The following is a 25,101-nucleotide window of genomic DNA, read 5'->3' on the forward strand; positions in this document are numbered from 1 at the left end:
CTGCTCCAAAACGCTCTTGGCCATTCCCACTACTGCACATGTAAACCGATGTACATTTTCCATCACATTTGACAATGTGCAATCGTGTTCAACAAACATCTCCTCTGAAGATAACCTTTGGCTGTCCTTGCATCAATACCAAATGATACAGCGCACAGCTTAGTGCCTTGCTGTGGTGAAGGGCATTCATAAGTTTCACCACATTTGTGCCATCATGTTTCATTCATTTCCCTGTTCTATCTGAATGCTCTACCTGTGTCCACTTGTGGTCTTTGACAAAGCATCGGAATTCTCGTCCAGGCATGTCAAATGGCCGTAATGGTATTGAGAGTGTGATCTTATTGAATACAATCGAACCTCTTTTATAACTAAACGGTTCGTAACGGAATAATGCATATAACGAAGTAGTGACGATTCCTCTTGGAAGCTCGGTCAGCACGGGCTATAACGAAGCTATGGCTATAACAAAGCAATTGCCAAGCCTCTCCAACTTCGTTATAATGAGGTTCAACTGTAGGTTCTGTGCAGAAGCATCCCCGGTTCTTTTCATAGCTGTCCGTCTTGCTAGTTTGGAATAAATTTGCTGGAAATTGTTCTGTTTAGAACCTTGCCTTGTGCAACCACATTATTTGATGTTGTCGACAGGAAGTGGGCCTTATGAGTTCTTCAGCCACGTCCATTTTCACTGCTGCAGTGAGAAATAGGTGTTCGCTGGGAGTGAAGGAATAGTCACTCCCCAAAAGAGATAGTCACTTCAAAATCAAATGGAATTGTTACTCCCCAAAGATGTTGGAGCAGTCACTTTTATTAGGGCTGTCACTCCTAAAAGTGACAGATACCCTCAAGAGGGAGTGGGATAGTCAATCCCAAAGGGATTAGGATGGTCCCTCCAAAAATGTATAGTCACTTTGAGAACAAGTGGGACAGTTACTCCCCGAAGATGTTGGGATAGTCATTCCCAAAAGGGACAATCACTCTCAGATAGTGTGACCTCTGCAAGCGCGGCATGTGCTTGGCCTTTCCGACAGGCCTACAAGGAGAGCAACTACAAGAAGCAGAACATTCATCGTGCCATCACCAGTGGCAGGCAGCTGGGGAACCTGTACGAGGCAAGTCCGAGAATGGTCCCTCGTGGCATCAACCCCGTCTGCCATCGGATGTTCATGACCGTGCCCGAGTACAATAGTGCTAAGAGTGCCACGGCTACAGGCAGGAAACCTCGGTCCATCCTGAATTTTTTTACTGGTCAGTCCTTGCATTTCTTTTTATTTGTTATGCACCAGAAAAAGAAAGTCTGTAAAATGAAAACAGTGTGAAAATGAAATTCATTCTAATGAAATAGTGCCGAGTAGTTGCGTATAGCTGCTAATGCTCTAGTGTCACTCACAATGACACCTCGAGATATTTCTGTGAAAAAAGAGAGCTTTTGGCGTAGTACATAATGATAAATATTTTACATTGTTTCTGTTCACAAAGTCAGCTCAGTCCTCACTCGTGTGCCAGCTGCGCCATTCTGATATAAGTAACCGAAATTGTGCCAGAGTGCGCCAAGGACTGTTTTTTAGACAATGCTTCCAGATCTTTGATCAGGGCAGTTTCAGTATCTGCAGAACTTGTTTGTGCATTAAAAGTTGAAGCAGCCATAGAGTACTGGGCGCAAGTTTATTTAAATCTCAGCATGTGAAAAATATAGTTATTTTTTTGTCGCTTTTTCTTTTTACCTGCAAGCACAACATTCTTCTGTAGAATTTGCAAGGGTTTGTGGCTATCGCAGATTCGTTGTTGTTACCATCATTTTCAGTGCAGTCACTGGGTTTAAAAGGGACATCTGTTTTCGCTTCGTCTCATCTCGCCTATAACAAAACATGTGAACAGTAAATTTGCTCTACTTTTTATTTAGAGTGATAATTGTGCTGCTTCTAGGCTTAAGAGGAACATCGGTTTGTTGACAGAAATGGTTACCATTCTAACAACCAGATAGCACCAAAATGCTGAGCTTATCGTTGAATCTCCGTTTGCATACACTGTACTAAATGTGGGAATGTGACAAATGGTGTAACGTCTCGTAAAATGCTTGCGTTTACCATATGTAAGCATGCAAATGCTTATGGTAGAGAGAGAGGCGGTGATTTGTACTCTTTTCTAATCATATCTGTGTATGCCGCGAGCAGACGACACACAGACGACCAGGCGCGAAGAAGGATGTGTCTATCTTCCATAGTGCTGCAATGAACTTGTTAGGTGAAGTATAGTGTAGTCAAGCCAGACCAAGCCAAAATTAAAAATGGCTCCTGGCACTTGGTGCACTGGCCAGCACAGGGCGGTATCCACTAAGTTTTGTGCAGAAATGCTTCAGTAGTTGGGATGTAATGGCCAAGTTTGTAAAATAAGGTATTTTATGGAAGCTACAGTGGGACTGGCCCACAGCAACATAGCAGCCAGGAAAATGACACTCCCAGGAACGCAAATGCGACTTCTAACGTTTTGGGCTTCCGTCCCAAATTACCCCCTGCTCTCGATTATGGTACGTGCTTTACTAGCCCTGACACTTGGATGTGCTGGCTGAGAATGTAGGTTTAATGAGAGCAAGTGCATTGTGGATAATCAGGCAAGCCTCGGAATTGCAGTTATCAGCATTATTCGCCAGCTGGAAATGTACATAAAGCACTTCAAAAATTATCTTTGTAAAGTGCTGCAGATGGGGCATTCTCTCGAGCTACTGAAATGTTAGCCAAGATTCAATTTCTTCATGGTATAATTGCCTCTTTCAAACTTCACTGCCTTATGGGCAAGCTATGCCAAGAAATGGAGAGCAATTAACTGCTCCAAAATGCTGATAAAGGTGCTCAAAATTGCTTCGAATCATTATATGGGGGAAGCACTACTGTCAGCTTCGATCTCATCTTTATCTCCTGGGGGGCACGCTTTTTTCACTGACACAGCGCTCTTGATAAGCACATTAAATGAGGGAAACAGAAATGACAAAATGTCTCTCATCTCCCTCGTGAGAGACGGTTACGAAGTTTTTGTGCCATAATCCTTGTTTTTGTTTTATTTTTCTTCTGTGGTTGTGGCAATTTTTTTTTCAACCATGATAATTTTTTAATTTGAAAAAAAAAATCATCCTGCTGTTCATTTTTTTTATGAATCCATGTTGACTTCAGTATGCTCAAATTTTTCCTTGCAGGCAAACAACAGAAAAAGGTTGGTGCAGCGCTGAACAAGCAAGAGGAACTCTACTATGAAGCACACTATGAGGTGGATCCGTCAACTGTTCCACTGCTGCCGTCACCGTCGCAGCGTTTCCTTTGCCTTCGAAACTTTCCATCAAAAGAGGTGGGCGATGACTCCACACATCATATGTCAGCACCCTTGTTGCTTCCCAATGCGAAATAGCTTCACATCCTGCCATCATTGCTTCTTGTCTTTTCAGGAAAAGACCAGGGATGAAGGCACAAAGAACAGACCAAGGCTTTCCTTGTCGAACTGGACACAGTGGCAGTGTAATGAGCAGCGAGCTCATTTTCTGGCGCACTCTAGCAAGACCAAACTCTTTGTCCACCTGATGCGCTTCATGGAGACTGCTCATTGTGGTGACGACGGGTTCGATGCATACAGCCTGGAACTGAAGCCTTTCCTCCAGAAGGAGTACATTCTCTCTTCGGACGAGTGCCTGTCACCCGACCCTGATATGGTTGACGCTGAGGACAGAAATGGCAAGACTAGTAAGAGAGGTCGTCGGAAGAAGTTCACCAAAAAGATCGGTGTGAGCGTGGCTGCAGACAGCGCGACAAGTGACGAGGAGATGGATGACGGAGAAGGCAAGCAGTCTAAGGCTCCGGACGACCTGTCAGATGGCAAAGCAAATCGCAAGGAACCAACTATCAAGGAGCCATCAGAGGGATCTGGTACTAAAGTAAAAAAGAAGAAAAAGAAGCGAGTCATTAACGACTACTTCAAAGACCGGTCACCGTCTCCAGACTCACTATCAGATTCTTCTGCGGTAATTATAGACCTTTGCAGTGGGGTCAAAAAGATGGACTGTCAGGAACAAGTCAAATCAGACCAGGATTTTATTGAAGTTGTCTCCTCTGCTGAGCCACCACCTGATGCTGACATGGAGAACGAGGAGTTGCTGGAGCCAGATCCGCCTGAGGTCGAAATTCGCACTCCACCAAGACTAGACACCGACGTATTTCCCAGTAAGGGCTACGCTCTCCCACCCATTGACGTGGCAAAGATTTTGTTTGGAAAGGCTGAAACCAGCGGCGTCATGTCTCCAGGCAAGCTAGATGCTGCGCCGGCGGTGGAGACCATGGATTGTAGGGTGTCTGACACGGAATTTGAAAGATCAGGGGTCATTGCTGGTGGCTGCGAGGCAAGGTTCTTAAAACTGGAGGTTGCTAGTGATGTGGAAGACTTCCTGGATGACGACAACTGCTTAAAAGATGATGAGGGACTTGGCGACGTAAGGCTCAACCCTTGCCTAGAATCTTCATGTGGAGGCGGCAAAGGCTTGAAAGAAGATAAGGCTTCGTCAGTGCTATCTCCGGCTCTGGTACGATCCATGCTTGTTCCGTTTCATATTCACTTTGACACCCATATCCGCAAGCATGAAATCATTGCGCGGCACACTGTGACTTTTACTTGTAGTTAGCCCTTGGTGGCACCTTGGAACCCGCAGTTTGAGGTTTACCCATCCTTCAGCGAACCTTAATGTAAAAACGAAAAAAATGTTTACGGTTTATTTGATTCTAGTTGTGTGACATTTTAGTTGGAATTTGTGCTAAAGTTTCAATGTATAAAGCTGCAATAGTAGCCAACATGTATTTACTGATGAAAAATAGACATTTGGGCAAGTTAGTAAGGTGGCATACTGAATCTACCAGCACTTACAAGGACTGGGAAGAATGTGTAACAAAAGTAAAAACAGCGCTAATTTTGACACAAACCACAAAGAAAGACCAGACAGGACAGCGCCCATCCTGTCTGGTCTTTCTTTGTGGTTTGTGTCAAAATCAGCGCTGTTTTTACTTTTGTTACACAATGTTACACCAACTAGCCCAGCAAGAGGTACTGTAAACGAACTAGGAAGAACTTGTGTTCTTTCTAGTCCTTGTTAAAGCCGGTAATTCAGTTTTTTAGTGAACTACTGAAGGAATAAACTAACTGTAAGCAACTTCATTAGCTTGGAATTTCTTTATGCTTACTGATTTAGCTGCCAAAGACCTGCAGAAGTAGCAATTAGCTAGTTTTGATAGCAGATCATTTTCAAGCTGAGAAATAGTGTTGATTCACTTCTCAAACAAGTAGGTGAGACCATGGAAATATGCTAGACGTTTGGTAACCTCCACTCTTGTAATAGTTGACAGCGTAAAACTGCTTTCTCTTTTTCTTTTCAGGTTGGCAGTAGGAGGCATAGAGAAGCACTGAGCCCAGTTGCTGTGGAAGCATGGGACCTGGTTGGAGACGCAAATATGGACAGCTTCTGTGACGAGCTGTTCAACTCTCAGAAAGGAGCTCATGAAAATGACACACATGCAAAGGTGCACTTCTCTTGGTGAAATACATGACGGCATAGAATCACTACAGCTGCATCTCTCTTGCTTGAATTAACTGCTTTCTTTTTCCTCAGGTCACTGACAAGAAGGGATCAGTCTCAAACCCAGTTGTGATCTCAACTCAGAAACCTGCCGAGTGTGACAGGTTTTCTGATGAGTTGTTTGATGCCGTGTGTGACGAGGCTGCAATGGTAACTGGGGCAGTGCAGGTACTTACTCCTTGTTTTGCTTTCTCACGCGTCTTGCCTTCTGGAGCAAGCATTTCACAAAAACTCATTGGAGGCACTTGGATATCTCTTAAGTGCGGGAAGGCGAAAGCCGTTTGCGACTCATTGCACTGATTTGAATTTTCCGCGCTAGAATTCGTTATCATTCAATATCATTACTGTATATAAATCTTAACTAAACCCTCTACCAGCACCAGAGCTGTGTCGTAGTGATTAAGATAGCTTGGCATACGCGTGTGAGGTAGCAGGCGGGTTGGAATTCTGTGCAGTGCCACATGCGATGCACTACAGGTTGGCTGAAGCAACCGTTCTTCAGCGATTTTCTCCTAACAGTTTTAGTTCCCGAGTTAAGGCTTCCGGCACGTGCCAAGGTCCCAAGTTTACAGGTCTGGTTGTGATCTCGTGACAAGGTCATGTGACCTAGGTGCCGATGTAGCGGATGGGCACGGTCACGTGACCTAGGATGTAACGGACGGACGCGAGTAGGAGCCATTAAAGGCTTTTGCCTTAAAAAGTTGCGTTAATCTTTGGCGTACGAGTTTCTGGAAAACACAATAAGGGTTGTCGGTAAACCTCATTCCGCTAGCCAACGTTTTGACAAGAGGACTTGTCCTTGTCGGGGCAGTGGTCCATCACTGGCTGGGGTTGAATAGGGCCTTCGCTCCAAGAAGGAATCACCAGTGAGGGGGAAGATGGTGTGAAGGGGGAAGGGTGGTGAAATGGGGAACATGAACCCAAAGAAAGTTGGCTGGGTATACGGGCTGTGGCAGGCGGCAAAGGTCATATTTAGGTGATTGTGTTTGGCCAGAAGTCACTGTTAGGCTAAGTGGATAAAGACATGATCAGTTGAGGTATTTTGCCATTATTATTATTATTATTATTGTACAAGTAGGTCTAGCGTATGAAAATAAGATAGGAAGAAAAGTTACTTTGGCTCACCTTGGCTTCTGTCCTGTCCGTATTGTCCATATGCTTTCGTGCTTTCTTCAAAATGAACCATGTGCCAGGTAGGTGGCAAGCGTACTATACTTGTTCACTTGTGCTGTCCAGTTCATGTGACTGAAGCAGAAACAGCTCAAAAGTCTAAACGTTAATAAAATATAAACATAATAACAATGATGGCCTGTTTCACTCCAGTCTGTCATCATGTACCATCCATTGTCAACTGAATAGCTGAGTAGCCCATCCCTCTTTCATTACTATTTCATTGGGGGCTTTTGATTGAGGTATTAGTAAGCAAATACATAAATTACTAAAGATGCATCATCACGGCAGCGGTGGCTCAGTGGTTATGGTGCTCGGCTGCTGACCCAAAAGACGTGGGTTCGATCTCAACCACGGCGGCCGAATTTCGATGGAGGCGAAATGCTAGGTGCCCGTGTACTGTGCGATGTCAGTGCCCGTTAAAGAACCCCAGGTGGTTTAAATGTCCGGAGCCCTTCACTCCAGCATCCGTCATAGCTCGAGTCGCTTCGGGACGTTAAGCCCCCATAAACCAAACCAAACCTAAAGATGCATCACCTTCGAGATTTTTTCTCTTTCTCAATCTTCCGACATTGTTTCATTGCATGCAAAATGCTGCTGGCACTCACTGGTTAGGCTCAAAATCTATTTTTGTTCGAAAATTTGGAGCACAAGCCTCGTCAAGCTGCCTCGAGCAGCTTTTAGCCCAGGTGCTCCAACCAGTAAACATCTGGTTAAAATAAAACGATTTGGTTTGATTTGATAATATACAATATGCAACATGAATAAGCAGCTACTTGTAGGTCCTCCTTGACAGGGTGGCCTGGTTATCAAGTTCTTGTATATAGTATGGTAATTAAAAATTGTGATGGGCACCAGCCTTTTGCTTGTTCCTTGTATTCCATGGCTGCAACACAAGACACATGGAGAAAACTGCAACATTTTCTTTTATATTTTACGCAGCTGAATGCCGCAGAATCGAGCGCTTCAGCAAGAGCTCCAAGCCCAATCGCGATTTTGTCACAGAAGCTGGCACCACCCGCCCACTCCACGCCTTGTCGGAGCACTCGGAAGACGATAATGGCCAGCGCAGCGAGGTCTTCGGATGCCATTTCAAGCATTACCAGCAAAGTCAACACGCCGTCTCCGATCAGAAAAGCCATTCCTGTATGCGAGGACAGCGACTGGGACGTGCTTGGTGACAGTGATGTCGAGCTATTTGAGAACATCTCCGATGGCCATGTTTCTGATCACAATGATGTGTCAGGCGATGAACAAGGCTGTGAAGACATGGGAATCACGGAGCTGTGCAACTTCATTGAGGAGAACTCAGTAGTAGAAGCAGCAAAAGATGGTGAAGACTCGGTTTTTCACCGCAGTGAACCTGCACAAATGGTACGCAGCACCACAGTGAACAATGCCACTTTGCGCGATCCTGGTGTCATCTGCGATGATGCTCGTTCTTCACCTGTGAACAAAAATAGCTCCTTCGGGCTCAGGAACAAGCTGTCCGGCTGTGTAAGGAGCCTATCAATGAAAGAACCGAAAGATGCGACTAAAAATAGCCTGAATACAAAAGAAGCCATGGCTAAGACTTCTCCACGCTTGACGGAAGTTAAAAGTCGAAGCATTGCAGTAGATAGCACCAACTGCCCTTCGACGCATACTAGTGTTCATGATGACAGCGCTGCTGCAAAAAGTTTCTCTGCTGTGCATCAGACTTCTGACCTTAACGAAACGTCTGCTTCGAAACGACCCTCGTTTGAGATCACAGTCAGTTGGAGCGATTTTGAGTCCGGGAACAGTTCGGATGAACCTCCGACCACAGTCAGGACCTTGACTCAGAAACAGAGGGGCAAAGCTTCCTTGCCGCTGACTGCATTCAGTATGAGTGGCATGACGCAGTCTCGGAATGTTCCTGTTGCTCTAGTCAAGCCCATGATGTGCAGCACAAGCAAGGTGACAGAAATTGTCAGCTCTGGTGAGTCCAAGTTGCCTATGAAAGGACGTTTCTGTTATGTTCTGTTAAGAAAACTTGAGCTGCACTACAGTGTATTTTAAGTATGCCAGAATTTTTGTGATTTGAATCTGACATTGAACTGTATGAACGAGTACTGACTAGAAGTTTTGAACCAATGCCAATGAGTTCATGTGGTTTCATTAGCACGTTTTCTACCACGCATTTCATGTATGCTTCCCACCAATGATCATTGCCAGCTAACTCCACAACAGACTTGACTGTAAAGCTTGTGCAGCTGGCTGGTTTTAAGATGCAGTGCACCATTCTGATGGTGCGGTCTGCAGGAGATCGAGCGGACCCTTCCGTCTCGTTTCCCGTGCCGGCCTGCGCAAGGCAAACTGGGCCGGCCGATCCAGTTGACTGCCAACCACAGGGGCTTGCCAAACAGTGCGACATTGCATGGGCTAGCGTATATGACATGTTCACAGCCAAAAGGTTGTGATGTTTCGTGCAAAACATCGGAGGTCCTTGCGGTCACATGATTATCAGCTCAGTGACGTTACGTTGGATTCCATTCTGCGAGAACTGAAAACTAGAACTGATCACTAAAAATAATCGTAGAATTAATTATTTATGATGTTTTGGCAAATGGGTCAGTGAGCTCTTGTGAAAGAGCGTGCAAAAAAAAAGGGGGTTAAAGAGAGAAAGGAACAGGGCATCCAAATTTTGGGGCCTCTCTGCTTATACAGCATTTGTCTCAACTTCCTGGTGCTTTCGCAAGCACCTAGCTTGCTCAAGTTGTTTTTCAGTTTTGTGCTGCACATTCAAATCCAGTACTTTCTATTTTATGAGCATAGGTACTTAAATGGGTACCTTATGAGCATAAGTGCCTGAATATGTTGTCAATTCTTATTTGAGACAGTGTGTGTGAAAGAGGGGTTTGCCTGATTTTATTTTTGCAACATGGCATTTCATTTCAGATAGCGACAGCCCAGTTCGGGTGAGAAGAAAAAGGCCTCGTCAAAGGCGAATATCATCCGCATCATCGACAGAGTCTGAGCCATCGCCGCCTGCTGTGCGGGTGTGTTGGCTTGTGATCACATATGCTTTTTGGATATTGCATTGCCGCTGAGAACACTGGCACTGTGCTGTTAGCGTCTGTACCAACCTGTCCACTTATCGACGGTGCCAATGATCTGTATTAAAGCAGCTGCACTAGCTTCCACTTAATAGCGTTGTTTATGTGCTGCTTGCATGGTTTATACATCTGGCAATTTTTTAGTGCAAAATACTTCGCATTGATATGAAATGTGCGGTTCATTGGGCGCCATAATATGAACATACGTAGTGACCATTAACAGCGCTTCCTCCCTCTCTATCATAAAATGTGGTACAGTTGGTACAAGAACATGGCAGCAAAATCTGAAAGCTTCTTAGTCCTTCCATGTCATTTTTCGTCATGTTATTTAAAGGGTTAAAACACAATTGTGCTGATCCCCTTAGCAAAACAGTCATGCACGTTGATTTGTTAGCACCATTTAATGAGAACATAAGATCCTGTATTTTTTGGGATAATGATCTCATAAAGCAAGTACCCATTAGTTTCAAGGCCTCTCAACTGCAATTTTTGTATCATTTTGTATCATAATTAATTTCTACACTTTGCTTCCTACTCGAGACTCGTGTCTTTAAGATAGTTGTCTTTTTGTTTGCTTGTTTCAGTTGTTTGACGACTTCTTCTTGATTGCAAAGACCAGTTAGTGTTGTGTGAGCAGATCTTCCTGTGAAAGATTCTGGTGCAGTGTCCAGGAGAATGTTTCACTGTCCATTCGCAAATTATAATTCCTGCTTTTCTGATTAACAGAGACTGTGCGGATCATGCCACACTGCTGCTTTTCTAACTATAGATATTGCATTGTACAATGCACCAATAACATCAATCCATTTTATAAGCTCAGCGTGCGTGCTTTCTTCTATCTTGCATACATAAAAAAAAATTGTCTTACTTTCAGAAGAAAGCCTCAAGAAGGGTTGTCATTGACAGTGATGATGACTTCCAAGTTCTTACTTGCAAGAAGCAGCACCCTACGCAGAAAGAAGCAGCGCTGACGCAGCGCAAAGAAGCAGTGCAAAGAAGACCTGACAGGAAGGGTGAGCACATCCTTTTGCTTTGTTGAAGGGTGCTTTGGAGAAAAGATTTCTGCAACAGTTTAAGCTTTTCCTAAACAGCTCAGTTAGGTGTATTATTGTAATCACCTGTCTTTTCAGAGCGAGAAACCAGCACTCCTGCGAGAAAGAGGCCAAAGAAAACCACGGTTGAGTAAATTCATTGTGGCTGCCTCTATAGCTTGCCTGTACGATTGCTCTTATATATTTCTACTGTTTTCTATTTTTCAGAAGAAAAACAAAAACAATTTCGTCGAGCAGGAAGCCGATGTTTCGGCCGATGTGATAAATTCGACGGACGAGTCTGAGAACAGCAGCCTTGATCAGCTGGACGAAAGCTTTATTGACGACCAGACACAAGGTGCGCAATTTTTTTACGTTTTGTTGACATAAATATGAGAGCCATGCTGCTAACATTCATCACCAACCACATTATGTGAAATGAAAGAAATTGCTCTGGAAATGCCAGAAAAAATTAAAGGAAAATATAGTGAGAACATTGTCAGGTCTTTAAAATCTCTGAGTTCTTGATGTCAAATACCTTCCTTTGGCTTGAGATGTTCACCCTGCATGTTCATGCAATAATGAGATAAGTTCATGCTCAATTCATTCAGTTTGTCCAGGAAGCTATTTTCCAGTCTCTTTGTATTGGTCAAAGAAGGATTAATGAACTGGCATATTTTCTCCATAGATTAAGCACATCTCTAAACATCCGGAATTTCGTCTTTGTGAGCCAGAACAACACGTGAGTGACAGCGTAGCGACACAGATACACGCAACAGGTCTGCACCAACGTTCACTGTTCATGACTCGGTGTGCATGGCTTTTACTCTTTTCTGTTGCAGTCCCGAACGAGACCCTGTACCTCCGAGCAGTTCGCAGCCCAGTGGGTGCTGCTAAATTTAAAATTGGTCACACTAGTCGGGTTCGTTACTCAGAGGTGTTCTCACAACCTGTGCATGAGGACGACGAAGACTACATCCAAGATAGCTTCTGTGTTGGTAATGACGACTCCTCGGTATTGCACCGGCTGAGTTCTTCAGTATCTGAAAAGGTACGCTTTCTTGTTTCTTGTTCTTTTTTTTTTCTTTATAATTTCATAACAGATCCGCATAGGCTAATCAGATGAGAGAGGACGTATGTGGGGGAAGTAGTGGAAAAGCTATTTTTTTTATACTTGTGAGTAATCAGTGTCGTAGCGTCAGAATTCATTTGTGGCATGAAATGTCTCTTTTTCTTCTCTTACATTTGGAGAGAAAAAAACAGTCTCTTAAATTTTGCCATTATTTACGGCATTATCGCTTGGGCCCGTTGGCTGTCAGTGTACTTCTAAGAAATTACAAGGAATGGGTTTTTCTCAGCTTGATATTCTCCCGCTGTTAACCTTTGCCTTGTGCACGTCAGGATTCTTTGCTGTTTAACAGAAGCCCTCAAATCATAGATAATTAGGTCAACAAGGCCAGCACTGCAGGACGAGCAGTGCAATTACCGTATTTTCCGGTCTATCAGTTGCGTCCCTCTGCAAAAGGTGTTTTTTCTGAGAAAAAAAAATCGCACATAAGCAGCACCTTTCATTTGGTAAGCTTTATAAATATTGGCTGAGGATCCCTCCATTAAAGACTTCAATGAAAATACAAGCTTGCCAAAATTGAAGCATTCGAGAATGTCGCTCTTCTGGATGCAGCAGGGTTGGTGCAAAGCATGTGCTGCCACTGTATTCAGTCCAGTTGCAGCAAGATTATATGGTGAAATGTAAGGTTTGACGAAATCTCGTCTGGTCAAAGAAAAGAACTGGCTTTCACACCAGTATCTCGAGTCCTTGGCGATTAAGACTACCAAAAAAAGACTTAATCGTAACATCGACAATCTCCTGCCAATCTACGCAAGAGGCCTGGGACGATTATTGAAGCATATTTAAGCGTCACTGTTCTAGAATAAATTTTAGTGAACAAGGCTTCCGTATGGAAGCCGAAACGTCTTGTTTTGACACAAACCTTTGGTCGGCGCCCTCCTTTTTTTCTATTGAAATGAGTTAAGATTATATGGTCCTACCCATAAGGTCACATTTTAAATATAGCTTGATTTTTCCTCTTTGACACGCGCGCACACACACATTTTCTCAAATCATGGCATGCAGTGGCACTTTCACTGTATAAAAGTTGCACTGGTGCATAATACACACCAATGGAAAATTCAGAAAAGAAACCACAACTTATACACCGGAAAATACACTAAATATTGCTTCTAATTGTGCAGGGCATGACCACATTTTCTGTAAGAATCAGCCACTGACTCACATCAAAGTCTTGTGTAAACTGTTAAGAATTTGAAGTCTTGTACTAGCCCAGTGGAGGTCATAAATACTCCAGAACTGGACCAGTGCGTAATCCTGTATGTTTGAATGTCTTTGTCCCGTACTTTACTGTGGGCGTATGTTCGTGGAGAGGGTAGCATGTAATGTGAGAGTATGCAGCTCCTACTTAGTGAGACCCCCTCGATCATGGGTGAGCACGTACGTTGCAGAGAGTTGGGCAGGTCTGTCATTGTTTAAGAAATTTTTCAAATTTTGTTTTCTCAGGAGGAGCTTGAAGAGGACTCTCTAATGCACAGCCCAGTGAAGACAAAGCTCCGCAAAAAGAGAATACATATATTTTCTAGCGAAGACGAATCGCACTTTACAGAAATGGTTAATAAAAGCCCGAAAGTCGATGCTGATAACAGTGCCATCAGAAAAAGATACCGGGGTAAACTGCCTATTCATCTGGACACAAAAAGCCCAGGGCATGTCACAGGGCCTGAGATCTCAGGATGTGCATTAGCCGATTTGCCGGGAAATCGGCCAGCTGAGATGGCACCCTCCTCGGCGATGGCTTCTTCCCAATTGTCGTCGAGGGAAGAGCGACTGCGTCTCCAAAAGATCAAGCAAGAAGAGTTCCGTAGGATGCACATGGCAAGTCTCCTGACCACGGCAAGCTCAGCTGTGGCCTGTGTTCATCGGTCGCCCGCGAAAGCTCGGGTATGCACTAGATTTTCTAATTGTTCAATAGTACAAGAAAACACGAGAGACACAACTGTGAGAGATGCAGACGCTGCAGGTGTTGAACTAACAGCTGATTTTGTTGCATCAGGAGAGTAACATGTATCTGGCAAAGATGATTGAGGCCATGAGCTACCTTTGCAGATGCTTGAATACTACTGTAGTTTTCAAAACAAGTCTCAAGTTCTTGAAAGACTTCTCTTATGAAATAATTTTTGGCTGAAATGTTGGCATGCCTCAACTGTTGTAACTGTAAATGACTTTCTGAAGTTTATACTTGTTTGATATGCCATTATTCTTAATTTGCGTAGCTTTTTGTGTGCTAGCTGAGGATAGCAACGATTGATTACTTGGTTGGTTAGATTATTTGTTTATGCAAGTGGCTTTTCTTTGCCTTCTTGGAACTTTTGTCTGTATTAGTACTGAGCTCATGTATTTAATCTACGGTCTGTTTGGAGGGCAGATGCATTAGATGACAAAAATTGCCACAGGGAGCTGTCATTCTGGGAATACGGGAGGTGCCAACTTCAACAAATACGTAATCAGTAATTCTCGGTGAAAACTGGGGGGTATGCAAATACTGAAAATTTCTTAACAGCGAATCGAATATTCTTGTATTTGATTTGCTCAACAAATCAAATAATGCATGTTCAGAATTATTTGAAATAAATCGAATATGATCTCAAGTGTTTTAATAGTTTTTTAATAATGGACATGAAGTTTTAATTCGGCATGCCTTAGTTTTCCTCAACAACTGTTTCAAAAACAGGTCCTCTCTGACACTGCAAAGCATGCTGCCGCAACCGGTCTTCAGGTTCAGCGCTGTGACACAGTCCATTTATGTGGCATCGTTAATAATGTTCAAGCATATGGTTTCCGAGACTGGGTGACGCGGCAGGGTTCAGCCAGGCTTAGTATGCCCGAAATCAGAGGCCATAACTTTCATTCTTCTCATCAAGTCGCCACTGTGGCTCAGTGGTTATGGTGCTGGCCCGAAAGATGTGGGTTCAATCCTGCCTGCCATGGTCACATTTTGATGGAGGCGAAATGCTAGAGGCCCACTACTGTGTGATGTCAGTGCACATTAAAGAACCCCAGGTGGTAATTATGCGGAGCCCTCCACTACGGCATCCCTCGTAGCCTGAGTCTCTACGCAACATTAAACATTATAAATCAAACCATCCTCTCATCAACCTGGATGTGGTGTTATTTTGTTTGCCGTCGCCGTCAGTAGAAAAAGTTAATTTTCTTATTCCCATGACATGACTGTTGGAGTTTATATTGATTTTGGGCTGCATGTCCCTAGTGGAGAAGGTTGTTGTGCCTACACCTTTAATCCCGTGATCTATAACGCTGGCTCTAAATCTTCGCTGTTTCGCATCAATATTCATTTTGTACAAATATTCACACAAGTAGCAAATAATCACACGGATATTCGATTCACTTTGTACCTACGCTATTCATATTCAATTCGGTTTCAAGAAGTACTCTTCGCACACCCCTAGTGAAAATATATTTGCTGTAAAAAAATTCCAATTCTCTTCGACTGCACCCGTTTTCTGTGATATTTATTCATGCCATCCAAGAAACAGCATTCATTCTTTTTATTGGTATACTTTAACACAAAATGTGCAAAATTGATTAACTCTAGATTTTGAGGTTTTGAAATTGAGTAAAAGGAAGAAGAATGTCAGCATGTTTAGGGTTTCTCTTGATGTTGCTAAATGAATGTCGAATGCACTTGTATTGCTGGAAGCATCCAGCTGTGATGAAGCTGCCTTTTCTGGAAAAGAAATCTCATCTAAAGTGTTGCTGTAAGCAGGGTTGCTCAGCATGATATGCAAATTCGTACGAAAATTGCAAATTTTTAACTATAAAGCCAATCTTTGCATGCCACTTCTTCTAAGTACTATTTGCAGTGAATTGTTGTGAAAGCGAGAGTTCAGGTACTACCTGTAAAAAAGATAAATGTAATATGCAAGTCTTCATATAAATGCTTTCAATTTTGCATGTCATAGCAGGGCCGACACCATTGCAAACACTAGCCTGCTAATGCTAAACTTTCAATACTCTAGCCTATTAATGCTAATATGTGGACTGTTTCTAGTGCCCAAGTTAATTTCATCACAAATATTAATGTGTCTTGAGATGGTTATGATTGCTGTACTTATTTCTGTGTTCAGGTTGACAGTACTACTACAATTATAGTGGACACGAGGGAAATAGCATCAGGAACAGTAAGTATGACACTTTATCAGCTTGCTTTTGCTCAAATAAAGTGAGAATTTACCGGCCGATTATTATTAGAAGCTGTCCTGTGTCGTGCCGTTAGTGGTTTAAGTTACGTTGCTGTGTTCTTTGTGTGCCGTCGCAAAACTTTAAGTGCTGTGTACTTTTTAAAACATACAAATGTCAGGTCACGAACACAAAGAATAGGTTCTATAACTATGAGCATTAGCATCTAAGAAAGCTTGTATGGTCACACTATGCTTTTTATACATGCCATGCCTCTGCTAACTTCTGTCTCGGGAGCATAATTTTTTCCTTTTTCACTGTGTTGTGCTATTTGCTGAGTGGTCAAAATAAATAGCGATTAGATTGAATAAGGTCCTTTACTTGGAAGGTGACACAAGCGGATGTGATGTTGTAAGCCAATCAGGCAATCAAAAGTTGTTTCTTTCACGGCTTTAATCTGCTCGTGAGTACTCGTTCTGTGCCTCGACGCATGGTTTTGTGGGGATTGCATAGTTTAAAGGAGTATAAACACCAAATTTTTGGTTGCGTGTTTTCTTTGTAATGATGCATAGCACAATATTATACACGTGGATCATCGCATGATGTTCGTCTGCAACATCTAAGGAATTTATAATCAAATTTCTTTTTTCACCTGTTTCGATTCCAGCAGGCTGTGTCATCAAGCTCTATTTTATCAGAACTAGCCTTAATAACCATAACATAATCCCTTTCTCGCCATGAAACAGCTTTCTACTTCCAAACATGCACATAGCTATGGAAAGCAGACAATTGGATGTTCTGCAATTGACCACTGAAACAACCTCTATTTTAGGGTTGATATCTTTCATCATGTAAGCTACCACTGCAGTCTTTTATTTCCTATTTGTTTCTACCACACAAATTTTTCTTTTTTTCACTCCGTAGACATTCATGATGTGTGAATTTTTTATTTATGTTGTACAATTGCTGTGGCTCTTAGTTGTTTGCAGTATATGTAAGAATTGTTCCTTTGTTTGCAGCTACAATTTAATTCTGTCTGTTTTGTTCACAAATACATGCAGTTTACTTAGTATGCTTACTTTTTTGTGAGGGCCCCTTAACATCATTTTACTTTGGGACCTGTTTTTTTTTCCTTTATCACCAAGTGTCGTACCCCTTGCAATTTATTAATAAGCATGAGCTTGAGTTCACCATCTAGATAATGAGATAACTGTTCTGCCCGAATATGTGCAAAAAATTTTGAATATTTGATCATGTTCACACATCCCGTTCTGTACACAAGTCTTTCGTATCCCATGCATGGTGTATGTTCTCACCGCTTTTCTTTGTTCCTCATCGACAGACGCTTGTGTCAACGCTGCGTGCCTGCGAAGGAGTCCGTGTGGAGGTTCACTCGCTGTCTGTCGGAAGTCTCGTGGTGGGTCGCCGATGTTGCGTCATGCGCCGAGCCCTGGCCGATTTTGGCAATCCCCAAAACCACTCGCGCTTTGTGGACGAAGTGCGGCGGTTGTTCGAGCTCTACGACCGGCCATGTGTCATCCTCGAGAGGCCGCAACGGGTTAAGCCTGGCGAGCGACAGTTGTGAGCTGCTTCTTCATATACCTAGTTCTCCGGGATCACTTTAGAGTAAAAGACTCACATGTCATAATTCAGACTACAGAAAATGTGCTTTCAGGCTGAACTAATGGCTGGCAGTGCTTCTTGCTATTTATTTATTTATTTAATGAGTTTTATTTCTGAATGAAATCTCATTTCTGTTGCTTCCTCAGAGTGTATGCAGCTTAGCAAGGGCACAAATAAAAAATAAGTGAAGCTCGCAGCAGTTTGTCTTAACACACTGCTCATGCATTGTTTAGCTACGTGAGGGAGGTAAGATATGTATAGATTCATGACTGCAGTGCTGATGTAGTTGCACATGAGCATATCTTAACTGACTGTTCTCACTGACTGACACAAGCAGCCGCCGCGGTGGCTGAGTGGTTATGGCGCTCGGCTGCTGGCCCGAAAGACGCGGGTTCGATCCCGACTGCAGCGGTCGAATTTCGACAGAGGCGAATTTCTAGAGGCCCGTGTACTGTGCGATGTCAGTGCACGTTAAAGAACCCCAGGTGGTCGAGATTCCCGGAGCCCTTCACTACGGCGTCTCTCATAGCCTTAGTCGCTTTGGGATGTTAAGCCCCTATAAACTAAACTAGACTGACAAAATCATGATTGCTGTTAGGGTGACTAAGCATTTCTTCTTGCCATGCTTGTTTAGCAATTTTTGTGTCCATAACCTTATAAAAATTTGTACACATGTCACCTGGACTTTTGATGCCTATATCATGCAAAAATACCAGTTTGCAGTCCATTTTGTTCGGTAACGCTGCTACCATCAGCATTTGCCTCGTGTATTTTGGATCATTCGAAAACTGTCATTGTGTAGTGACTTGACCCTCCTCACAGAAAAAAGCACAGCTTGCTTGTGGGACTCGTGTCACCGTTTTAAGTCTTACATCTATGTAACTCTTTCCTTACAGCGGGAAAACAGGCAATTTCAGGATGATGTGCATAAAATTTTTTTTCACCCATGAGTTTACATCTTTTTTTCTTTATTGCAGCACGACTTAGTGACATATTGTCCTAAAAGAATTTTTTTTTCAGTGATGCTAAAAAAAGTGAATATATGTTGCTACGAAAGAAAGAAAAATTTAATTGGCAACATTTGGGAGACTAACTCAAAGACTCACAAAAATGTGAAACATATTCAGTCGGAAAATAAGATAATATCTGTAGTATATGTTTTGTGCATTATTGTGCCAAAAATAAGTATTCAGAGCTACAGAAATCTTCATGTTAAGCTTTCCGGTCAGAAAAAAAATTCAAATATTTCAATTTCAAGGTCAGCATAATTAGTTTTTGTGTAATTCATCAACTATAGGAGACACCATAGATAATCTGTGTTGGTTTGAGTTCAGAGTGCTTTTATGAACACAGCATAAATTTAAGGACTATCAAGCTTTACCAAAAGAACAAGGGAGCCTGCTTACACTAGAGATATTTGTTTAAGTGCGCTTAGTTAACCTTTGACATTTCCATTCTCTTTCCTGATACTGTGAGCTCAGCAAGAGGACAAAGTACTTTGACTCAACATTGATGTTCCTGACCAGCACCCATGCCAAGGTCTTCTTCTCGCAATCTCAAGGTGTGTAAATGTGTGTTACTACCTCTTTGGACACTGTTGAAGTGTCGATTTCAAACGAGAGAGACAGTTACTGTCCCTTTTCTCTTGCTTAGAACTCTACCCTAACCCCCCCTCCTTTCTGTAGACCTTTTCAAAACGGGGGTCGAAAGGCAGTGCCACATTTGACACTTGGCTGTGCTCATAGGACAGGAAAAAGTTGCGGATTAAGCTCTTCCATACTCTCCCCACAGCCCCAAAGAACGGTTGCTCTGAGGGTTGTGGAGGTTCATACTGTTTATCAAGACTGGAATGCCTGTTAATGTTCCGTTATGATTGTTATATAGTACTTTAAATTGATTGGTGCCAGCTCGGTACACATTTTTGGATGGCAGTGAGATGTAGCCAATTACCCGAGACACTTAAGTATCGCTTAAACATCGTTGAAAATGTGAATTAGGTGTTACTACTTTGTCTTACTATTAAACATACTGCATACTGTTTTTTTTCGTTCGGTGTACTAAAATAATGAGTGTTTCTTTCGTCGTGTGAGCTGCTAATTTTTACACATTGACAATTCATGCAGTGCTATCTCCAGCAAAAGTTTACGGGACGTGGGTGTGCAGAAAAAAATTTATCCCTGCATAGTCGCGCAAGATAATTGCTTTAAGTGTATGAAGATACTAGGCGCCTACACCTTCCTTCCTCTGGTAACAATATCAGGCTACTGGATACCTAGGTGGAGCTACAATAAATGTTTTTCCAAGAAATCGCATCCCGCAAACTTTTGCTGCCGACTGTACATGCTACTTTTGTTGCTGTAATGTCATGATATATCATCTTTATTCTCAGGAAACACAGCTGAACTTGTGCTGGCTCTCGCTAAAAAGGAGTGTCAGAAAGGCATGGCACTCGCATCGCCAGACTGCATTCAGGACAAGAATCACGTGAGTCTGCGGTGCACAGTTACCTGTGTATAAGCGAGCCCTGAAATGTGGTCGGCGCTGCCATTTTTTCAGATTGTACAGTTCTACCTCGCCTTCCCAAAGGTCAGCTTGGCGACAGCCATCAGCCTGGCCTCCGCATTTCCTTCAGTGCGGGCACTTGTTAACAGGTGGGGAGCAGCAGCATTTTTCTAATCTTCAAAAAGCTTCAAAGCCCGAACCAGTTCACTGTATTCAGCTGCATGATGAATGTGCATTTTCGTCAAGTGAATTCGCTTATTTAGGTGGTTGTTTTTATTACGTGAGGCAAAATTTGCACTCTGGTAAATTAAAACTTTCTTGAATTTTCATAACGAACGTTTGTGATGTGTTTACTGTACGAATGTTTTCATCGTGCACATTAATGCAGCATTTGAATGAATGGACAATGCATTACCGGAAAAATATATACAGGCGGATGTCCTTTAGCTGGATGCTAAATTGGAACCTTTTGTTAAACCTGTCATCAAAAATAAGAATAACATCCGAAAGAATAAGAACAAAATGGAGTTCATTTACGAGGTGCTCTGAAATTATGAATTATGAATAACAGTTTACTGGTATCCTTCAAGAGGAAAGTACTATATAGAAGCTGTATCTTACTTGTACTAACCTAGGGCTAACAAAAAGGGTTAAACTTATATTAAAGACAGTGCAGCGAGCTATGGAAAGGAAAATGATAGGTGTAATGTTAAGAACCAGGAAAAGCGGAAATGGTTAGGGAACAAGCGTGAGTTAATTACATCCTATTATAAATCAGGAAAAAGAAATGGACATGGTCAGGGCATGTAATTGCAAAGGCAAGATGACCACTCATCTCTCAGGGTAGCATAATTTATTCCAAGAGAAGGCAAGTGTAGCAGAGGGTGGCAGAGAATCGGTTCAGTGGAAGTTTGCGGGGATAATGTGGTCACAGCTGGCACAGGAGAGGGTTAATTGGAGGAATAGGAGAGAGGCTTTAGCCCTGCAGTTGGCGCAGTTAGGCTGCTGCTGCTGCTGATGATGATGATGTTAAACCTTAGTTTGCCTTAAATTTGTTCTTGCTGATAAGCTAATGGGTAAGGGGGCTCCCACCAGTTTTATAATTTCCTTTAGACATTGCTTTGCCTTGTATTCATAATTGCGGTGGTTGCTCTCTTAAGTGTGTACGCATGAAAGAAAGCTATTGCAGATATAGTTTGCTCACTGATCTCCACTAGGGAGCTGGATGGCACATCAGGCGCCTGAAAGTGAAGCCACTGGAATAAGCGGCCTGTTCCCGGAAGTCAGTCTTTGGGAATGCACAAAATGGGATATCAGCACGGTTTTTCAGTCTGAGTTTCTGTTTTCCCCTTGGAATTTCATCTTTTTGTCGTTCTCATCTTTCTCCACGACATTCCCTACCTGTTACGCCGTCAACCACATGAGGAGACTAGCAAAGTCTTTGGGAAAAACATTTCAGAAAGAAGAGTCCTTTGCATCTCAGTGGGACGACACTAGCAGGTGACAGGACATCGCTGTTCACAGGACGCACAACACTTATAGTAGAGTGTCGTCAACTCAGTGTCGTGTAGCGGCGCTAGTGTTGCCAACGCTGTGCATTATAATGATGCATATTCCTGCACTCCGAGCCCAAGCTATGCCATCAGTGGGTGATAAATTTAAGAAAGGATAGGTGTAAACCTTTTCCAGGCAGCCAGTTTTGCAGTGACCACTTTATCGAGTTGTGATTAGATTGAACCGGAGCGAGGATGCAGCTACGGACTGATGGAGTGCCGACAGTATTCTTGTTTACATGAACGCCTCCAAAAGTTATGGTACTGCTTTTCCAAACAGAGTGTATCAAGTACTGTTTCGTATCGTACCAAGTTTTGGCTGAATGGGATTTTATTCGTGATGCTTCGTGCAGTTGACTTCTAATGGCTCTAGTCTTCCATTCCTCTTTCTCGTTGACTGTTTCTCTCGCAAGCACTGCAGCATTTGTTGTTCTCGTCAGTCGTTTCTTTGAGCTTTGCATCTCGAAATATGCTAGTGACTTGCCCGAAAATTATTTTTTATTCTTGTTGATGCATCTGTACAAGCATGGCCATGCTGTATAGTTAAGTTAAAAGCAGCTCTGGTAGGTAAATGATGTAAAGCAATAAACACGTTCACCCACCATCAGCGAGACGAGTCTTTGGCTGCCTGCGACTCGAAACTGAAACTGCAGGTTCATGACGAGCGGCTATTTGGGAGACAAGTGTCTGGATTTCCGCCATCGTTCGCCTTTTCTTTGCTAAGCAAGAATTCAGTTTTAAGATTGCTTTAGCCTCATTGTCTTTTCAGCAATGCTCTTTTACTCTCGGAAGACAAGAACCAGACACAAAAATAGTGCATTATGTATGTATCCCTTTACCTTCATTGCCTGTCTTCCTCGGTTTCTCGCAGATTGCAGGGTTCTCCAAATGATGCTCGCATTTCTAGTGCTTAGCTTGCTTATTCCTCTGATATAACAGCAGATATTACATGAGGATAACATAAAAAACTGCAAACAAAAGGATGAAAAATGTTAATTTTGTAACTCATGCTCTGAAAGTGGGAATGTGGCATCCAGCCACCTAGTGGAGATCAGTGAGCTTGCTTGTCATTGCTTCATTACGCTGCTAAAAGGGACAGAAGGTGTATAGAGGAGGTCATCTTAGAACCATATTTATGCACAGGGCTCTCTGTGTGTCATTTCTTGAGAGCACAACAAATTTTTCATTCGAACTGGGATATGCAGCAGTGTTCATTATTAGGGATGATCTCAAGGCTGCCACATTTGATTTGGCGGCTGTAATTACTTTTATGGATGTATACCACCAGAGCCTCTGCTTTGAAATGTGGCCAAAATTCACTGTCCCTTCTTGTCGAAATGTATTCTTGTGGAAAGAATTATTGCTCGCGATTTCATTTTGTGGCTTTCTCTCGCCAGAACAGCTGTCGTGAGCTTTAAAATGTGATGTTTGTTTTTTTGCATGTGTCATGAGCTGATATTTCTCACCATTTTTTCTGTTGCCTTTCCCTTCGTTTAGTTCAGTGGAAGAACTTCAAGAGCTGACCAAGATCTCAGAATCCCGGGCCATGGACATCCTAGACTTTTGTCGCATGTCTGCTGTTGTGTAAAAGACAACTAAGGGCACTTAAATTGACTACTGCGGGCTGTGATGCTCTTTAGATCTATAATATATTTGCTTTCAAATGAGTGTGTTGCAAAAAAAGATTGCCTTGGTGCCAGATGTTGAGTATTTTTAGCTTTGTGATGCAAAGTTCTCTTTTGGAGATTTGCTTCACATGTGGTATGTTGCCATGATTACATAAGCATGTACAACCAGCTTGTTTGTCTAGCTCTGTTTGTGACATTGTGAATGGTGTTAAAATTCTTTTCACTTTTGATATGCAAATCATGTTGTTGGAAGTTTGCAATTTAAAAGCTGTTAGTGTAGTTTTCATCTTGGAATAAAACTAGCAGCTTTGCAAAAATGGTGTTCAAAAATGCAGCACATGTTATATATAATTTCATGCTCAAATGAATGCGTGTGAGTAGTGATAATACTTCAGCCACAACTGTCAAATGAGAGAATGAAAATTGTATGAACCCTTCTTGTGTACATTAGGCTATGCACTTGTGATATACTTCTGTACTGACTGTGCATTGTGAGCCTGCTCTTAACATTACTGGGTTCAAGTTCTGTATGTGGACATAACAGTGGTACCAATATGTTAAAACCCAAACTTCAATTGTTGCTCTAAAGTTTGAGTAAAATAAAACAAGGTAACTTGTAGCACGTTGTTTCATTTTTACAATTCATTTGTGGACTCATTTGATATCTTTAATAAACACATGTGGGCCATTGAGCTGTTTGAATTAAACTCTAATATTTTACCACCGGTGCATGTCTATATTTTCTTTGTCACTGTTTGTAAGCAGGGTAAACGTACACATTGTGTGTGCGTGTGTGTGTGAGAGAGAGAGAGACCCTTTTCTTATGGCATGGCTTTTTTAAAATGCACATCTCTACTTAACCATTGGGCTTGTTCTTGTCTTTAGACTGTCATGTTATAGAACAGATTAGCTGTTGTATTGCTTTTTTTTTCCCACTTCCTTGGCACAATGTCCACAAGCGGTCGCACTGATGCTGAATGGAAAGGTTCGCCAAGGAAGTATTCGGATTTATTGCTGTATGGAAAAAAAAAAAAACTGAAGGCAGTTTGGAATCATTTCATTTGGAAAACTGCCTGCTGCTTCTTCAAATTTAAGTTATTTTTGCACATAAAACCATGAGCATGCATGCGCATGTCAGCAGAGAGACGCGCAAACAGTAAAGTGAAGTTGTTGTTGCCTTGGTCACATGGCACATACCACGGAGGAAGGAAACCATCTTTCCTTCTTTCCTCCACGGCACATACCCACGACGGGGGATTGGCCAGGGTTCAGTGGGGATACCCCATAAAATAGGAAAAACTGGAGTCAAGCTAAAGATAGTACATTGGGTGAAATTTCAGATTAATTTAAAAGAAAAAAGAAGAAACAAAATATCGGGAGAGAATATTTGAGAACTAAATAATGAAAGATATGGAAATACCCGAATGCTTTTTTGAATGCGGAAATTTTATAGAAACATTTAGCAAGGGAATCTGCCGGTAGCTGTTATATAATTGTGGAGGTATTCATAAACTTGATGCAGTGCGAAACCCCTGGCGCTCGCTTCGAAAGAGGAGGAGAGGAACCGACAAGGTGAGACCCAATTTTGTAATGGGAATTTCTAGATGTGTTCTCCTCTGATGTGCAAACCTCCGGCAAGAGAGTAA

General features: G+C 42.5%; 1 protein-coding gene across 2 annotated transcripts in view; it reads left to right on the forward strand.

The window, feature by feature from the left end:
• Fancm (FA complementation group M) overlaps positions 1-24,179 on the forward strand; it is a 42,470-nt gene extending 18,291 nt beyond the window's left edge. Inside the window, exons 10-27 of one of the 2 annotated variants that reach the window (XM_077666088.1) lie at positions 1,029-1,245; positions 3,188-3,336; positions 3,434-4,558; positions 5,403-5,546; positions 5,636-5,770; positions 7,715-8,732; positions 9,692-9,792; positions 10,724-10,862; positions 10,980-11,026; positions 11,109-11,238; positions 11,723-11,931; positions 13,456-13,893; positions 16,098-16,151; positions 17,492-17,730; positions 19,254-19,333; positions 20,162-20,256; positions 20,329-20,423; positions 23,325-24,174. In XM_077666088.1, the coding sequence (XP_077522214.1) occupies positions 1,029-1,245; positions 3,188-3,336; positions 3,434-4,558; positions 5,403-5,546; positions 5,636-5,770; positions 7,715-8,732; positions 9,692-9,792; positions 10,724-10,862; positions 10,980-11,026; positions 11,109-11,238; positions 11,723-11,931; positions 13,456-13,893; positions 16,098-16,151; positions 17,492-17,730; positions 19,254-19,333; positions 20,162-20,256; positions 20,329-20,423; positions 23,325-23,415 (4,506 nt within the window). In that variant the 3' untranslated portion in view covers positions 23,416-24,174. Of the gene's footprint in view, positions 1-1,028; positions 1,246-3,187; positions 3,337-3,433; positions 4,559-5,402; positions 5,547-5,635; positions 5,771-7,714; positions 8,733-9,691; positions 9,793-10,723; positions 10,863-10,979; positions 11,027-11,108; positions 11,239-11,722; positions 11,932-13,455; positions 13,894-16,097; positions 16,152-17,491; positions 17,731-19,253; positions 19,334-20,161; positions 20,257-20,328; positions 20,424-23,324 lie in introns of both variants that reach the window. The other variant, XM_077666089.1, reaches the window with a different exon arrangement.
• Positions 24,180-25,101: the final 922 nt, after the last annotated feature.

Source organism: Amblyomma americanum, chromosome 5 (genome assembly GCF_052857255.1).
Source record: "Amblyomma americanum isolate KBUSLIRL-KWMA chromosome 5, ASM5285725v1, whole genome shotgun sequence".
NCBI classification, from domain to species: Eukaryota; Metazoa; Arthropoda; class Arachnida; order Ixodida; family Ixodidae; genus Amblyomma; species Amblyomma americanum.